The sequence below is a fragment of the Lithobates pipiens genome, unplaced genomic scaffold (assembly GCF_037356315.1).
Source record: "Lithobates pipiens isolate NorthernLeopardFrog02 unplaced genomic scaffold, aLitPip1_a1.2 Scaffold_30, whole genome shotgun sequence".
NCBI lineage: Eukaryota > Metazoa > Chordata > Amphibia > Anura > Ranidae > Lithobates > Lithobates pipiens.
The window spans coordinates 84,344,133-84,363,484 of record NW_027507791.1 but is presented as its reverse complement, the minus strand read 5'-3'; the positions used below and the strand labels follow the sequence as shown (position 1 = coordinate 84,363,484).

The following is a 19,352-nucleotide window of genomic DNA, read 5'->3' as shown; positions in this document are numbered from 1 at the left end:
AACATGTGAAAAGATTGATCGTGGCGTGCGTTCCACAGGCTCGGGAGTACCTAAAAATTCTCAACAAGCTGGCAGGTGGATAAAGTCTGCATTTTTTGTCTCACAAAACCACAGGTTTTTATTGTGCACAGTTATAACCTTGGGAACTGCATGGGTTAGCTGCCAGCTTCCTAAAAAAACTATGCTATCATAGGTTAAGGATGACACTGGGCACCTAAGGACATCCTTGTTTGCCTACCCCTTGCCACTTTAGGAAGAAAAACCGAGGAGAAATGCCAGAATACTAGTCAGTACCAGTGTGCAAAGATGTATTTGTTTTGTAAGCATAAATCAACGCTAAGGTTGGGTATGCCATGTGTGTGGATGTTGCTGCGATATGGAAAACAAAGTTTCATTATTTACATTTTAGAATGGGGTACCTCAAGATTGTGAATATTTTTGTAGGACACATTGCCTGAAAATAGGTTGAAAAACAATGCTCTGGAGAGCCACCTAAGGGAATATTCTCCTTCACAACAAAACTAACGTCTAACCAGGACAACTAGATAAGGTGATCCTTAACCCAACACCTTTCCCTCCCCATTCATATACTCAACAAGTCTTTAATGATGCAATATTTAACAGAAAGGTACAAAGATGATGGGCAAAGTATTTAGCAACCAATAAGCTTATAGTTTACATTATATTGGTTCCTGGTTGTTCACTATGAATACAGTCATGTTGTAATTTGCCTCTATGGATGGGCCTAAACTGGGCTTGTTCAGTAAAAAAAACTACAAAGAGCAAAGCTAAAGTCCACCATACACTATTCCCTAGCAACCAAACATTTAGCACACTGTCGTCCTTTCAGTGAAGTCATCTCCGGCTGTTTTCTATGGCAGCTTTTTTTTCAACCAGGGTGGTGTGGCATTCTGGGGTGCCTTTGAAAAATGCCTAAAAATTGCCGCAAACTGCGCAATAATCATCAGGCAGCCAGCAAATGGATCAAGCACGCCTTTTTATTACATAAATAAACAGGTTTATATTGTGCGGGCCAGCCAATGGCATCTTAACAACCAGTGATGTCACCGGCTGATAAGGAGGACTTCAGACAGCTGCACAACATCCTTGTTTGCCCTTCTAGGCATCTCTCTATCAGTTCTGGGGAAGCAGAGAAAGGAGAGAAACGGAGAGAAGAGAAATGCTAGAATATTAATCAGTAGCAGTTTTCAATGGTGGATGATTAAATCACCTCTAATGTTGGGGCGTCTCACGTGGGTGGATGCTGTTGCGACATGTAAAACTGTTCACATTTTAAAATGGGGTGTCTTGAGATTGCACATAATTTCAAAGGGTGCTTTAACTGAAAAAAGGATAAAAAAAAGAGAAAAACTGTTCTTTGGATAACCATCCCCTCCACCTCTACCCTATTGGACAAGCCTATGGTTCTCTATATTTCAGTGTGAATTATGAGCACTGATTCTGGATTAGAAAAAAATTATCATAATTAGCTACACATACAATAGCTATCTAGTCAAAACTTTTAGACATATCCCAAAATAAGACCACTTTTGCAATTCTATCATTAACAGAGCGAGCAATGCAGAGCGAAAGACGTGTCAAACATCTTCCTTCTTTTTACCTATTAATTTGCAGACGTTCGGATGGTCAAATTCTTTCATAAAAGCAGCTTCTCTCAAGAATTCTTCAATATCGCTGGAGCAGAAAATTTCCGCTGGCAGGAGAAAGGGAGAAATGTTAGAAGAGGCGAGAAGTGCGGAGGAACAAGCTCTGAAATTAGAATCCGGAAGGCTCATTATATCTGTGCTGGAAATGAAATCTGTGCTTGTCTATTGGAATCGCATCTAACAAGGTTCTTATGATGTAGATGCCAGCAATGGTTTAAAGACCTCCCTTAAAGACTGGCACATAATGACCTTCACTCATCTGCTCTCCAATTCTATGCCTACGGCAGGATGGAGTCATGTTTAGCAGTCTCTGCAAATGGAACAGGTCTTCTTAACCAATTATTATACCAATGTAGAACAGCTTTGTATGAGGTGGGTTAAAGAAAATCTGTTTTGACAGAAATAGGGAAGTTTCTAGAGCTGAAGTTGCATGCTCATTGGTTTGCCAGTCCCTGACCGTGAACCAGTATGGAAGTTTAAAGTTTTGACTTCACTGTTTGCATGCTTACTGAGGGTCAGGGGCTTACTAAGTAGTAAGCTGGGTAAGTACTTGAAGCACCATCAAAAAAAAAAAGTAATCAAAGACACAATTTTCACTGATATGTAGGGTATTTGATCTGATGACCCAAATAGAGACTAATAGTTATACAGTACATGGGAACTTTGAAATAAATTCCATTTTTTTTCAGGTTATTCTAAGCAACAGTGATGATCCTAAAGGTCTACCATGCAATACACCCCTGCCCATACCATAGGGGGCATTTATCAGTTGATAAATGTCCCCTATGGTATGGGCAGGGGTGTATTGCATGGTAGACCTTTAGGATTATCACTGTTGCTTAGAGTAACCTGAAAAAAAAAATCTGAATTTTTTTAAAGTTCAAGTACTTGCCTTGCGCAGCAAGGCAATGCTAAACAGGAGCATGGACAGATTTATGATACTATTACTTTATTCATAAATTCCTCTTTCTGCTGCTCTAGCAGTAGCACTGCACACAGAATAAAATCTGCCCACGTCCTGACTGTGCATCTGCTTTGAGGGAAAGTCTGTCTCATCTTCAGTGCTAAATCTGTCTCAAACCTTTGCAAATCTGTCTCTGCTGCCTGGAATTCCAGCTGCAGGGGTCAAAAATTTAGAGAAAAGCAACATTGCTAAATGAGAGACAGCATGGTTTGCATCAAATTATGTCACTAATTTACTTGGTACGTGTCCCTCCATCCAAGAGAATAGATAGCACCCATAAAAGTTTGATTTTTACTCTTCTGAACAGCTTTATGTTTCAATATGTGGATACTTTCCAGCATGTTTTCTGCTGGCAAATTACAAAGTTAAAATTAAAAGCTTGCTAAAAATTCCCATGATACAAACAATTAGGCATTTAATGAAAGTGTGGCAAGTTAGAAGAGGGGACAACACGTCTTTGAAGACTAAACCTGGCCATACGTTTGTAGATCTTCAATTTAAAGTGGTAGTAAACTTCGCTTTTTCTTGATCGTTACCTACAGGTATGCTTATAATAAAGCTTACCTGTAATAAAATGAATATCTCCTTAACGTGCACCATTTAGGAGATATTCTAGCAAGTAGCAGCTGTTGATATCATATGTCAGCATACTAGTGCTGTTCCTTCAGAGCTGTGTGCCACGGCTGAGACTTGCATGCGTGTAAGTGACGTCATCGGGCTATGCCAGTCAGAAGGCTGGAGTCCACGAACCCGGAAAGAAGACCAGTTGAAGATGGAAGCCTCTGTATCGGTGACAGCATGCCGCCAGAGGGCTTCGTGTTAAGGCAAGTCTTTCATATGCATACTAGCACATATATATAATATAATATATTATATATAATATAACTAGTAATATATATATATATATATATATATATATATATATATATATATATATATATATATATATATATATATATATATATATCACTACCGCTGTTTCGTACAAACACTCCAAAAAATAATTTGACGACATAACAAATGTTGTTTGAAAGCACTTTAAAAACATTTTCTTTTAACAATTAATTTTGTAGTGAACAGACTTGCTCAAATGAAAACCACACATTCACTGTTAAAAAGTCATTGGTTAGAGACAAATTTTCAATTCTGCCCCTCGGAATTTTCTTGTCGCCGTGGTAGAAAATTATCACTAACGATTCGAAAATTGAATGAATGTCCATAAAAAGAAAATTTATTGAATAAATTGTTACTAGGGAATGGCCAGCTTTAAATTAATGTTAGAGATAGATAGGAACTAATGGTGCTTGTAGGACAAGGTCAGAAATAATGAACTCCTACAGTGAACAATAGAGTATACAGACCCAAAATTCTGCAATGGCAATGCAGTACAGTACATAAAATTTAAGAAAAAAAAACAAAAAAAAATAAAAAAACTGATTTCCTAACAATCCCAAAACTAAAAAGCGTCTCTGGCAATAAAACATTTAACCTAATCCCTAAACTAATGCATTAACTTCTCCCCAACATCTCCCTTCTCCATTCCCCCGTAAAGCCTTACCACTTAGCCCAGGGATCTCCAAACTACGGCTCTCCATCTGTTGCAGAACTACACATCCCATGAGGCATTGTAAAACTATGGCATTTACATACATGACTAGGCATGATGGGAGTTGTAGTTCCTGAACAACTGGAGGGCCATAGTTTGGAGATCCTTGACTTAGCCCAATCCTAAAATGTACCGTCACCTAAACCTAAATTCCAGCCAACTGTCAAATTCCGATACTTACACTGCTAGCATTTTAAAATTAAAGTAATGTTTGACTTTTTTTTTTATCTTCTTGGGAGTTCAGCTTATACCTTCACCAGTATGCATATTCGAAGTGGTGAATTTCTGTAGTAATCGCTGCCCCACTTTGTCCAATCAGAGAGCGCTTTACCCAAATGAAGATATATGTGAGGCATTGTGAGAATGGCACATGGGCTGAGCAAACAACCCCCTTTTACAGAAGGGCAGAAGCGGTGACTACTACACCGATTCTCCGCTTCTATATTGGTCTCACAGATATGGAATAAGCATACTTATATTGTAACTTTGCAATAAAATCGATACCTGGAATTCAGCCTTAATTCCAAAAGTAAGCCATAAGCCGCACACTTGGGACTTATGTCACCCCATCCAATCAAAATAGCTGAAGACCCCAAAACCACAAGAAGCCAGAAGGGAGATGGCGGCTCTGAAAAGGGAGCTTACAAATATGGAATTTCTGGAGAGGAGGTAAGTACCGTATTTATCGGCGTATAACACGCGCCGGCTTATAACACGCACCCCAAGTTTAGGAGGGAATTTTAAGGAAAAAAAACTTTTAGGAGGGAAATTTAAGGAAAAAAAACTTACATTTAAATGCCCATCAATGCAGCCTTATCAGTGTCCATCTGAAGCCTTGTCAGTGTCATTTGCAGCATTGACATGCAGCCTGTCCATCATTGCAGCCTTGTCATTGCAGCCTGTCCGTCACTGCAGCCTTGTGCATCGTTGTCCCCTCAGCTTTTGTTTTTAAAAATGGCTTCTGGCTGCCTTCGGCCGTACTCGGCGGCTTCTGGCCGCCTTCGGCCGTACTCGGCGGCTTTTGGCCGCTCTCGGTCCTTCGACGGTTTTCGGCCGCCGAGAAGGGCCGAAGGCGGCTTAAAGCCACCCAGAGCCCAAAAATCGTGCAGAAATCGCGGCGGATCGGTGTATAACACGCACCCGCGGTTTTCCCTGATTTTAAGGGGAAAAAGTGCGTGTTATACGCCAATAAATACGGTAACCCACAAAAATTTAACCTTAGCCATAAAATTTAATCTAACTTAACCTAACCCTTACACCAGGCATGTTGTTACACCAATAAAGGCCTTAAAAAAGAAAACAAATACAGCCACTATAGAGTGCCTTAAAAAATATTCATACCCTTTAACATTTTCCATGTTTTGTCATGTTACAACTAAAAACGTAAATGTATTTTATTGGGATTTTATGTGATAGACTAACACAAAGTGGCACATAATTGTGAAATGGAAGAAAAATTATAAATGGTTTTCAAAATTTTTTACAAATAAAAAATGTGTTGTGCATTTGTATTCAGCCCCCCGAGTCATTACTTTGTAGAACCACCTTTCGCTGCAGTTACAGCTGCAAGTCTCTGCCAGCTTTGCACATCTAAAGAGTGACATTTTTGCCCATTCTTCTTTGCAAAATAGCTCAACCTCTGTCAGATTGGATGGAGAGCATCTGTGAACAGCAATTTTTAAGCCTTGCCACAGATTCTCAATTGGATTCAGGTCTGGACTTTGACTGGGCCATTCTAACACATGAATATGCTTTGATCTAAACCATTCCATTGTAGCTCTGGCTGTATATTTAGGGTAGTTGTCTTGCTGGAAGGTCAACCTCTGCCCCAGTCTCAAGTCTTTTGCAGACTAACAGGTTTTCATCCAAGATTGCCCTGTATTTGGCTCCATCCATCTTCCCATCAACTCTGACCAGCTTCCCTGTCCCTGCTGAAGAAAAGCATCCCCACAACATGATGCTGCTACCACCATGTTTCACAGTGGGGATAGTGTGTTCAGGGTGATGTGCAGTGTTAGTTTTCCACCACATGTTTTGCTTTTAGGCCAAAAAGTTCAAATTTGGTGTCATCTGACCAGAGCACCTTCTTCCACATGTTTGCTGTGTCCCTCACATGGCTTATTGCAAACTGCAAACGGGACTTCTTATGGCTTTATTTCAACAATGGCATCTTCTTACCACTCTTCATTAAAGGCCAGATTTGTGGAGCGCATGACTAATTGTTGTCCAGTGGACAGATTCTCCCACCTGAGCTGTGGATCTCTGCAGCTCCTCCAGAGTTACCAGGGGCCGCTTGGCTGCTTCTCTGAATAATGCTCTCCATGCCCAGCTTGTCAGTTTAGGTGGACAGCCATGTCTTGGTAGGTTTGCAGTTGTGTCATACTCTTTCCATTTTTGAATGATGGATTGAACAGTGCTTCTTGAGATGTTCAAAACTTGGGATTTTCTTTATAACCTAACCCTGCTTTAAACTTCAACTTCTCCACAACTTTATCCCTGACCTGTCTGGTGTGTTCCTTGGCCTTCATGATGCTTTCTGTTCACTAAGGTTCTCTAACAAACCTCCGAGGGCTTCACAGAACAGCGATATTTATACTGAGATTAAATTACACACAGGTGGACTCCGTGTACTAATTATGTGACTTCTGAAGGCAATTGGTTCCACTAGATTTTAGTTAGGGGTATCAGAGTAAAGGGGGCTGAATACAAATGCATGCTCAGATATTTATTTGTAAAAAATGTTGAAAAACATTTATTACTGTCCCTTCCGCTTTACAATTATGTGCCACTTTGTGTTGGTCTATCACATAAAATCCCAATAAAATACATTTACCGTATGCCTTTGGTTGTAACATGAAAAAATATGAGGGTATGAATACTTTTTCAAGGCACTGTATCTAAGGAATAGTAGGCGGCAATGAATTACATTTAGTTTTTGGGGTTTAGATAGGCCTAAATCAGCTGAAAATGAGTTTGGCTACATGCGTCCCAAGAACACTAGTTTCACATCTCTGTCCCAATCTAATCTTCAATACTAAATAGAGCCCTTCCGTAACATATAGTCCTTCTGTCCTATGCAGGGAGCTGCAGCACTGAATTCTTAAGCTCCTGCAAGTAAACAGTATAGGGCAAAGATCCCAGCACTGAGGGCTACTGAACTATACACAGTATGTAATTCTTACTCTTCAGCATCTTCACAGCGACCTTCTGGAGCGAACCATCTTCCATTTTTAATTGAGCCTCTCTTACAGAGCCAAACTCTCCTAAAGCAAACAAGAAATTTTAGTTACGGTAAGTGAAAGGAAACATTTCAGAAAAGTTTTCAATCTGTGAAAGCCATTTCCTTCTCACCAACCTTTTCCTAATGTCCTTCCCAAGGTAAACTGCTGCTGCTGGATGAGGACGTCTGTAAGCTTGGATTTCAGCTCATCACTGATCCCGATGCTGTCCACTGTAGATTCAGCAAACACACATGAATATTTTAATACTTAGCAAACACTAAAACACATGAATATATTGCAATACTTAGGAAAGAAGATGTTTTAATATCAGCCTTGCTACTGGCAACATTAAAGACTAACTCCGGGCAAAAGGGTTATAATTACTCTCAGGTTTTTTTTTTTTTTACTATTGTGTCTATGTTGGGGAGGTTAAGATATTCCCACTGCACACTGGGAATGAACCTTTGCAGATAGAATGCATTAGCAACTGTCCATTGGCATCACATAAGCATTGGTGAACTATGTCGTCAGAACATTTTGGGTCTCTAAAGTAAAGTCCAGAATTATATTAAAGCAGCAAATCATTCACATCATAAACAGAATATGTATTTTTTTTTTAATACTTAAATAAATGTTTGGACTTAACCTGAGTTTACTTCATGGTAGGGTAACTAAACAGGAAAAGAGGAGATCTTCCCAACAGGGAGATGGACAGCAATGAAAGTCCAACAAAGGTTCCTGCCGTGCTCATTGTATTCTAAATCTATTAACATAGTCTATTCCTCAAGTGGGGAAATTCTGGTCAATTTTAATCTCAGTTACCACTGAGGATGTGATGGAAGATCATCCAAATGGCTAATAAAAAATAAAAAATAAATAAAAAAAACACCACATCCACATCACACCTTTTCAAAAAAACAAACAAAAACAGCCCCCCCCCCCAAAAAAAAAACACAGTTTAGCAGTTTTGGAGTTGGGCTAAAGCTCGCTCTACTGAAAGTCCCCCAAAGTCAAATAGGCATTTTAAATGTACTGTATTTAAAAAATAAATGATTACCTTGACCCAGCTTCTGCTGCTACCTGAATGCAGCTTTACTTTTAAATTAAATAGCATTTAAAGCCAATTTGAGTTTGGGGGGGGGGGGGGGGGGGTAAGGTCTTTCAGTAGTGTTTACCTTCTATTTTTATGGAAGGTCTGCTTTAAGTCACTTGCAGTCATTTAGGTTTGCTTTACATCACTTAAATGGGTTTCCAAGCCCTGTTGGAATATTAACTAATATTCTGCTTGGCAACTTAATTGCGAGTATAAGAAGCAGTAAGATAGAATACTGCCTTTTAATAAATGAATCTAAGAGTGTCTTCAAGTCGTTTTTGGGCTAAGGATATAGCACTGTCACATTGTAATGGGAAATGTTTGCGCATTTCAGTTTTTTTTTTTGTACATTTTTTAAAAAGGTAATTGTTGTTGTGACTTTTTCTCTTGTGCCATGTTATTATGGTGTCATTTCATACACAGATTTGTAGGAAAATGCAATCAATCACTTTGACTTCTGGAAAATAATAAAAAATATCCAGTATTTCTGGGTATGGGAAGCTTCCTCTTCCTGCTTTATAACAGAGCTAGTGCTTGGTAAATGTCCTTTCCACTAGCAGCATCATGAAAGGGTGGGAGAGTCCTCAGCCCTATGTAAAACTCCAACTAATATAGACTAGAGTCTACATAAGGCTTTTCCTTCTCTTGTTGTTGATGGTATATGAAGCAACACTTTAGAGGATGGAAGGAAATGATAAAACACTGTCTGAAAAGCTAATCTGCCAAGCGCATGACAACCCTACCAGATATTCTGCTACATGGTCTCGCTGGCTCCACTACAGGTCGACCCACTCTCAGACTACCCTTCCCGTCCCGGCCCCCCCTGCACCCTCCACCTAGCATTCCCCCCCAGAAATGCATTAAGAGGCCCTGGGCTGACCGTACACTCTATGCACCTTCTGACCCACATTAGGAATGATATGGGTATACCCCCATACACAGTCACTGGATTCCCCTCATCCCCTCCATCCCACAAACTCCTCACACCCTTAGGGACCAGCAAATAGATTCCATAAAACCGTCACCATAGGTGCTACTGGGTTGAGCTACGCGCCCCCCCCCCCCATTCACAGCAAGCTCCCGAAAGGGGTGAATGGTGGTTGGATGGGCCATGGACGGTGTCTATTATTATTATTACTATTATCACAACCCCCCTATATGTCCCATGGCACCTGCTCAACGTCTCCACATACTAAGGTTATCCCCAACATCCTGGGCAACACTAGCGGCTAACCTTATTATTTGATGACCGTTTACTTCCCCCTCACTTTTTACTACACCCTACCCCAAATACAGGCTTCTCTTCAAACTGTTTGTATAGCCACAGGCAATACCCCCTCAGGCTTTCTCCAGGTTTCTCTTTTTGCTATGTGTTTCTGCCGCAATAGAATGGAGAGTTATGAAATTGCGAAGCATATATGATATCTTATGCCTGTTTTCACTTCTGTACCGATATGCCCTTCATTGATACATTGTTATACCTGTTAAAACCCAATAAAATAATATTTGAAAAAAAAAAAAAAAAGACTCTGTCTGTGTGGTCCTGTGGTAAACCTGTTGCCCTCCATGGCCAAAGCACAGTTCAAACTTCGCTTTAAAGACAGTTAAATGGGTAGGTATCACATAATGTGCTAGTATGCAATGAACCCCCAAACATTATATATATATATATATATTTTTTAGCAGAGACTCTAGAGAATAAAACGGCGATTGTTGCAATATTTTATGTCACACGGTATTTGCGCAGCTGTGTTTTAAACGCAACTTTTTGGGACAAAGGACAAAAAAAAAAAACAAACAGTAAAATTAGCCAAATTTTTTTCTATAATGTGAAAGATAATGTTATGCCGAGTAAATAGATACCAAACATGTCACACTTTATAATTGCACGCACTCGTGGATTGACAACAAAGTACGGTACCTAAAAATCTCAATAGGCGATGCTTTCAATTTTTTTTACGGTTACCAGGTTAGCGTTACAGAGGTCTAGTGCTAGAATTATTGCTCTTGCTCTGACGATCGCGGCAATACCTCACATGATTTGAACACCATTTATATATGCGGGCATGACTTCCGTATGCGTTTTCTTTGCTTCATGAGCTCGCGGGGACGGCGGGCACTTTAAAAATGTATTAATTTTTTTTATTTTTTTTAAAATGACTAAATTGTTTTTTAAAAAAAATAAAAAATGTGATCACTTTTATTGCTCTCACAAGGAATGTAAACATCCCTTGTGACAGTAATAGGTGGTGACAGGCACTCTTTATGGAGGGATTGGGGGTCTAAAAGACCCCCTAACCCTCCTTTACACTTCAATGTATTCAGATCGCCGAAAACGGCGATTGTGAATACCGTATATTTTTTTAAAACCGGCGCCATTGGCAGCCGAGTAAACGTCATGATGTCGCTTCCATGTTTACTATTAGGATACTGGAATGAAGCCAATTACGGCTTCGTTCCAGTTCCTCCCCAGCAGCGGCGTCGGATGTTGAATCGGTGCTCCCAATCGAGCGGGAGCACCGGTAACAACGGCGGGGGGGGGGGGGGGGGGGACGGACGTCCCCTCCTTCTCCTCCGGCATAACAGCCGAGCGGCTTTTAGCCGCTTCGGTTGTTATGGCTGGATAGCCAAAGGCCCGCTGGAAAAAACGGTACCGGGATGATGCCTGCAACCACGTCCCGGAAGCAGAGTACGCACATCTGTGTACGCTTGGCGAGAAGGCGTTAAAGTGGTTGTTAACCCACTTGGTGTTGTTTTTAGCATCCTCTCTGTAATATTAAATAATGTGCTGCCCTGCATGTGTTTTCTAAAAAATCCACCATTAAATACCTTATTTTATAGCGCCAATCTGCGCTAATGTGTTCGGCCGTCTCTCTCCTCTTGAGTTGACAGGAAAGTCGCTATAGAATAAGGTATTTAGCAGCGGATTGTTTTAGAAAACACATGAAGAACAGGGTGGCACAGTGGTGTAGTGGGTAGCACGCTCACCTAGCAGTAAAAAGGGTCGCTGGTTTGAATCCCAACCATGACACAACTGCCTGGAGTTTGCATGCTCTCCCTGTGCCTGCGTCGGTTTCCTCCGGGTACTGCGGTTTCCTCCCACACTCCAAAGACATGCTGGTAGGTTAATTGGCTTCTGTCCAAAATTGGCCCTAGTATATGAATGTGAGTTGAGGACCTTGGATTGTGGGCTCCTTGAGGGTAGGGACCAATGTGAGTGTGCAATGTATGTGTAAATTGACGGTGCTATATGGGTACCTTAAATAATAATATAATAGATGAGCATCTTAATGAGATGCAATGTACAAGGATAGGGATAACTGTAGACACGCACACTCACTCAGGTTGAACTGGATGGACTGGTGTCTTTATTCAGCCTTACTATGCAACTATATCATTTAATATTGCAGAGGGGATGGTAGCAACAAAAATATGTTATACCAGCAGGAGTGGTGTGGGGGAGCCCTGGTACTAGCTGACAGGCAGAGAGGGGAGGAGGACAGAGGAAGACACAGACACAGGAGAGCAGGCTGCGGATGTCCACAGTGTCAGGGCTTTGCAGCCATGATGCACCGTGGTCAGTTTACATAGGGGAGGGCAGAAGCTGGCAGGATCAGACAGGTTTTGTTAAGGTGTTACAGGGGGCCAAATGACACAGCACAAGCACTGTGCTGCATAACATGCTTTAAAAGGGACAGATTCCGTTTTTTGAGGGGTCTAACAAATGCGTTAATGCTGGGGGTTAATACTCTGTTAAATGACACCAGTGCTGAGGGTTACTATTGTAGCCACTGACACCAATGCTTGAGAGTTACTATTACTGACTAATGATGGGGCTCATTTTACTCCTACTTTCTCTTCAGTGTCCGTAAAACATACAGCAGGACTGAAATGTTCAGGAATTGAGGTGTGTGTCCGTTTAAATGTGTTGTCTACTCAATGCAATGCACTTTAGTGCACAAAAACAAGCTGCTATTGTGCAGCCCCATGGAGGTGGCAGGGCCGTACTTGGGGCAGTCTATAATTTCCAAGTTGAGCACCATGGCTATACAGTGTCACTTGTCTAGTGATAAGCAGGAATCTCAAAACTCAGTATGCATGCTCTGTGCAAGTAAACGGGCTAGTCACATTCCCAAGACTCCTCATGAGCATGGTAGTTACCGCACAGTTTGTGACACACAGTCAGTGTAACACATGTTTAGTTATATGCTGTGCCTGAGTGTTGTGTGTAGGTGACAGATCTTTTTGTTAAAGAATAACAGCAATAATGGAAAGCCTTCATAGATTGTAGTCCTCAAGAAGCAGAACTACAGGGTACCTCCAACTGCCGGAGTTGTACAATCAGTTGCAATTGACACCCTGCTTGGAGTGCAAATTGCATTTGAAATTGACCTATTTGTCCCAGCAGAAAATAAGAGACAGCTGTGTAAACTACCCAAATAAAAAAAGCACATATTCACTTACATGTTGCTTCCAGCATCTCTGTCCCTCTCCTATTAAATGACCTGGCTGCTGTAAACTGGATAACGGGACCTCCTCGACCCAACATTGAGCCGAACATATGCCTGCAAAAAAAAAAAAAAAAAAAAAAGAAGATATTCATACCTCAAATCAATGTCAATTAAAAAATTGTTTTGATAACATTAAAAATAGCACAGATCACCGTCAGTGGCGGCTCGACCATAGAGGGTGCATGGGCGCCACCCCCCAAGCTTTTCACAAAAACAATAAGTCACTTTAAGAGTGTCCGGGGCGCCGGGCACACGGCTGTCTATGGGAAGATTCTGAGCTTGCAATCAGCTGATTGCAAGCTGGGAAGCCAATTTGCCCCTATTTACGCGTGTTTGGGGCGCAAACGCTCCCACTCTCTGGTCATTTGCCTCTGGCTCCTGGACGATTTTTTTATTGGCCCGGGACCAAAGGGGGACTGGGCGGTGCATTTTCAGCATCAATCGTGACTTCCTGTTTTCTGGCTGGCTCACTGTTGTGCTATGGTGGAGTCAGAGTGGAGTGGAGACTGACTGATCCTGTGATGTCAGGCAGGTAGTGGATCACTGATGTGACGGATGGGCATGAAGCTGGCAGTGCTGAGCCTGTGTGTAGCCAGAGCCTGAAGCAAAGTGCAGGGATCGGGGGTGACCGTAATGTGCAGTAACCCTTTTCACTGCAGATCTCTCTCTCTCATTTTCTTTTTTATTTCTATGTTTCCTCTTCATCCTTGCAAAGCAAGCTATGTTTTCCATGGTACATCATAACCCTTCTATTCTGTGACTCACTCGACCTCACACCCACTCCTCCATTCCCAGGAGGTGGCAGCAGCTTGCCATGGTGCTGGCCACAAATTAGAGGATGAGGCTGGAAGCCCTTCAGTGTTATTAGTGGAGGACTCGGAGAGAGCACTGTGAATTTATTTTGGGCTCCTCCTCCTTCTCTCATGTAAGGAGCAACGGATTTAAATTCGGCCAGTCCCTGCTTTGTTCAATGTATGCCCAGCTTACCCTGATCTGTGATTCTGGGGCTGTATACCATGATCTTCGATTCTGGGGCTGTATACCATGATCTTCGATTCTGGGGCTGTATACCATGATCTTCGATTCTGGGGCTGTATACCATGATCTTCGATTCTGGGGCTGTATACCATGGTCTTCGATTCTGGGGCTGTATACCATGGTCTTCGATTCTGGGGCTGTATACCATGGTCTGCGATTCTGGGGCTGTATACCATGGTCTGCGATTCTGGGGCTGTATACCATGGTCTGCGATTCTGGGGCTGTATACCATGGTCTGCGATTCTGGGGCTGTATACCATGGTCTGCGATTCTGGGGCTGTATACCATGGTCTGCGATTCTGGGGCTGTATACCATGATCTGCGATTCTGGGGCTGTATACCATGATCTGCGATTCTGGGGCTGTATACCATGATCTGCGATTCTGGGGCTGTATACCATGATCCGCGATTCTGGAGCTGTATACTCCTGTTCCGCGATTCTGGAGCTGTATACTCTGTTGTGCGATTCTGGGGCTGTATACTCTGTTGTGCGATTCTGGAGCTGTATACGCCTGTTCCGCGATTCTGGGGCTGTATACTCTGTTGTGCGATTCTGGAGCTGTATACTCTGTTGTGCGATTCTGGAGCTGTATACTCTGTTGTGCGATTCTGGAGCTGTATACTCCTGTTCCGCGATTCTGGAGCTACAGCTACTCCTGTTCCGCGATTCTGGAGCTGTATACTCCTGTTCCGCGATTCTGGGGCAGTATACGCCTGTTCTGCGATTCTGGAGCTGTATACTCCTGTTCCGCGATTCTGGAGCTGTATGCGACTGTTCCGCGATTCTGGGGCTGTATGCGCCTGTTCCGCGATTCTGGGGCTGTATGCGCCTGTTCCGCGATTCTGGGGCTGTATACGCCTGTTCCGCGATTCTGGGGCTGTATACGCCTGTTCCGCGATTCTGGGGCTGTATACGCCTGTTCCGCGATTCTGGAGCTACAGCTACTCCTGTTCCGCGATTCTGGAGCTGTATACTCCTGTTCCGCGATTCTGGGGCAGTATACGCCTGTTCTGCGATTCTGGAGCTGTATACTCCTGTTCCGCGATTCTGGAGCTGTATACTCCTGTTCCGCGATTCTGGGGCTGTATACGACTGTTCCGCGATTCTGGGGCTGTATGCGCCTGTTCCGCGATTCTGGGGCTGTATACGCCTGTTCCGCGATTCTGGGGCTGTATACGCCTGTTCCGCGATTCTGGGGCTGTATACGCCTGTTCCGCGATTCTGGAGCTGTATACTCCTGTTCCGCGATTCTGGGGCTGTATACGCCTGTTCCGCGATTCTGGAGCTGTATACTCCTGTTCCGCGATTCTGGAGCTGTATACTCCTGTTCCGCGATTCTGGAGCTGTATACTCCTGTTCCGCGATTCTGGAGCTGTATACTCCTGTTCCGCGATTCTGGAGCTGTATACTCCTGTTCCGCGATTCTGGAGCTGTATACTCCTGTTCCGCGATTCTGGAGCTGTATACTCCTGTTCCGCGATTCTGGAGCTGTATACTCCTGTTCCGCGATTCTGGAGCTGTATACTCCTGTTCCGCGATTCTGGAGCTGTATACTCCTGTTCCGCGATTCTGGAGCTGTATACGCCTGTTCCGCGATTCTGGAGCTGTATACGCCTGTTCCGCGATTCTGGGGCTGTATACTCCTGTTCCGCGATTCTGGGGCTGTATACTCCTGTTCCGCGATTCTGGAGCTGTATACTCCTGTTCCGCGATTCTGGAGCTGTATACTCCTGTTCCGCGATTCTGGAGCTGTATACTCCTGTTCCGCGATTCTGGAGCTGTATACTCCTGTTCCGCGATTCTGGAGCTGTATACTCCTGTTCCGCGATTCTGGAGCTGTATACGCCTGTTCCGCGATTCTGGAGCTGTATACGCCTGTTCCGCGATTCTGGGGCAGTATACGCCTGTTCTGCGATTCTGGGGCTGTATACGCCTGTTCTGCGATTCTGGGGCTGTATACGCCTGTTCCGCGATTCTGGAGCTGTATACTCCTGTTCCGCGATTCTGTTCCGCGATTCTGGAGCTGTATACGCCTGTTCCGCGATTCTGGGGCTGTATACGCCTGTTTCGCGATTCTGGGGCTGTATACGACTGTTCCGCGATTCTGGGGCTGTATACGACTGTTCCGCGATTCTGGGGCTGTATACGACTGTTCCGCGATTCTGGGGCTGTATGCGCCTGTTCCGCGATTCTGGGGCTGTATGCGCCTGTTCCGCGATTCTGGGGCTGTATACGCCTGTTCCGCGATTCTGGGGCTGTATACGCCTGTTCCGCGATTCTGGGGCTGTATACGCCTGTTCCGCGATTCTGGGGCTGTATACGCCTGTTCCGCGATTCTGGAGCTGTATACTCCTGTTCCGCGATTCTGGAGCTGTATACTCCTGTTCCGCGATTCTGGAGCTGTATACTCCTGTTCCGCGATTCTGGAGCTGTATACTCCTGTTCCGCGATTCTGGAGCTGTATACTCCTGTTCCGCGATTCTGGAGCTGTATACTCCTGTTCCGCGATTCTGGAGCTGTATACTCCTGTTCCGCGATTCTGGAGCTGTATACTCTGTCCTGTGATTCTAGGATTGTATACTCTTGTTGTGCAATTATGGGGCTGTATACTCTGTCCTGTGATGCTGAGCTATATACTCCTAACACTATGGGTGGAATACAGGGGACGGAGTGGGTGGATTCTATAGGGGGTGGGGCTTATAAGTGGGAGGGGTAAAAAAGGAAGGGCAAAGTCTGCCCCCCCCCATCCTAAAACTTCACCAGCCGCCACTGATCACTGTATCAAAACCTTGACCTAAAAAATACTTTCATTTGAAAACACACACAACAAAACAGGGTATCAGCAATTAAAATCACACTTGAACAGTTTTGTAACACCTGTGCAGGTGACGGTGAATGTAGCTTCAGGTTTTTTTTGCAAAATATCCCAATATTTGGAAATCGAAGGTGCTCTAATTAAGCAAATTGTGACCAGATATATCATGATCTGGATATAGCCTGCTCCTTTCCGTTTTCATTTTTTGCTTACCTTGGCTGTCTGTTGCCCACTGAGCTTGTTCATCACACTTTGTAGCTAACAGGGAATCATGAAAAGCAAGAAGGGGCAGGACACAGCATGCCTATTAAAAATCTGACATTTGCTTATTAGAATATCTCAGACTATAGAGTACTGGGGTATTCCGCAAAGAACCAAAGTGTGTACGCAGGCACCTGAAGATACTGCACTCTGATCTTGGTTCCGGTTACTGTACTTTTGTTTCCCAGAGGTACACTAAATCAGTACACTTTGCTTTGTTCCTGTATTGCATTTGCTCTAAAATTACTGTTTATCTCTTTCCCTGCACCCTTTTTTTTATTTTGCGCACAAATACATAAATGTGCCCTTCTTTCATGTAAACACACTTTAAAGCAAAAAATTATGAATATATATATATATATATATATATATATATATATATATATATATATATATATATATATATATATATATATTCATAAAGTAGGCCGTGCAGGATAAAATGGTGTTAGTTGCAATTGTTTATTTGGCACCGTATTTACGCTACTCTTTATCAAATCTATACTTGCACACAAATTACATTTCGTGTTCACAAACACAATATATATCCGGTTATTTTATTTTTTGGGGTAAAATATAAAAATATAAAAGATAAGGTTTTGCTAAAGAGGAGCTACAGTCGTTTCTTAGAAAAACTCAAAATTAATAAACACACACTTAGCAGTTCTATTGCTGCCTTTGGGTCAGCCGCCATCTTGCTTGTGGAAGGAAAGCTGGGACCTGCAGCTTCCTGAGACCTGCGACGTGTCCGAGGAGGTTGCAGGCAGTGAGTCTCTAAATCAATTTAGCATTAATCATAAATAAGGTCCTATAATTATTGTTCTCACTATGGTGTGTAATGCGATACCCACTATGTGTGGTGCAAGCATAATTTTTGTGTGCATGCACACCAAAAACATGCATTTGGATTTATTTATATGCACTCATTTGCATTCACACATGGGAGTCGGGGACTTTTGAAAAATATATATTTTTTTCCCTTTAATATTAAACCTTCGATTTTAAAACTTATTTTTTTCACTTAACTTCATTGCCATCACAAGTGCAAATGGTAGGTTCTCCTTAAGGAGAATCCTTTCCTGAAAGAAACATGCAGCCTGCCATTGCTGACCTCATAGTGACTCTCTTGCTTCAATACTTTGAGTCTACATACTTTTCAAATTATTTTACACTTTTAATGTGCCGTTGAACTTGCTAGAAAATGTGACTACTCTTGGAAGGGTAAATTCCCTAGCATGGCTCCCACCTCTTTGCATGTCAAACGTCTTTACTTTTCTGGGAATGTATAATTATTCTCTGTGCTGGCCCAGCTCATTCAGCCCTTCCCTGAGATTCTTACACTTCTATAAACTTTTATATACCGTATCTGATAGAATGTCACTCGAGTGACATTTCTGAGTCTGCTGGGGTTGCTGACATCACATCCAAGAGCAATAGTCTTAGGGCTCTTGGATGTCTACACAAGGCTATTACATGCATAGAATACATTAAATGCAAAAATAATAGGAAGATATTTGTTGAAATTAATAGTCTCACAATAGGGTCTCTTTAAAGATGGCCAATCTAATAATAATAATAAAAAAGTGGTCTTGCAAGCTTGCATTTTAATTCTTTAGTGAACCAGTGCATGTTTCCTGTTGGGTGTTCCGATTATTATGGAATACAGCCATTTGGGAAGCTCTATCAATGGTTGCAAAAATGACACCAACCCATTAAGGAGGAACTTTGGGTTTATGTATATACGAGTCAGGAATAGTAGGTCACTTCCAACAATTACACATTTCATCTACAGCAATTGCCTATTCCAAGTGTTACACATTTCAGTGAGCAAAATGTGAAAATACACAATAGACTTTGTCAAACCGTATTTATTATCATTAATAGGAGCCACTGTGTTCTGCCAGTGGGGGGGGGGGGGCAGGGGAAGCTGTCCCAGCCAGGAGAACATAGTGATTATTGCTAGCAGCTATACAAATTGGGTATATTCAGCGTATCCATACATGGTTCGAATCTTGGACGATTCCTGCTGATCTAGCCGAGATTCGAACTGTATATGACTGTCTTAAGTGAAACTGAGCATGATAGTTAAAAGGGGGGTTATTACCCCAAGGGGCTAGCCTCCGTTGTTTGTGCCCTAGTGTTCAATCTCCTGTAGGCAGCAACATAACCCATGGT

The 19,352-nt window shown here is 42.6% G+C and overlaps 1 protein-coding gene across 1 annotated transcript in view; it reads right to left on the bottom strand.

The window, feature by feature from the left end:
* The window catches only part of TYRO3 (TYRO3 protein tyrosine kinase), a 312,942-nt gene that overhangs the window by 46,043 nt on the left and 247,547 nt on the right, over positions 1-19,352 (bottom strand). The window contains exons 11-14 of the mRNA XM_077464521.1: positions 13,016-13,116; positions 7,593-7,688; positions 7,420-7,500; positions 1,622-1,714 (exon numbers count right to left, since the gene is read on the bottom strand). Of these exons, the coding sequence (XP_077320647.1) occupies positions 1,622-1,714; positions 7,420-7,500; positions 7,593-7,688; positions 13,016-13,116 (371 nt within the window). The remainder of the gene's footprint in view (positions 1-1,621; positions 1,715-7,419; positions 7,501-7,592; positions 7,689-13,015; positions 13,117-19,352) is intronic.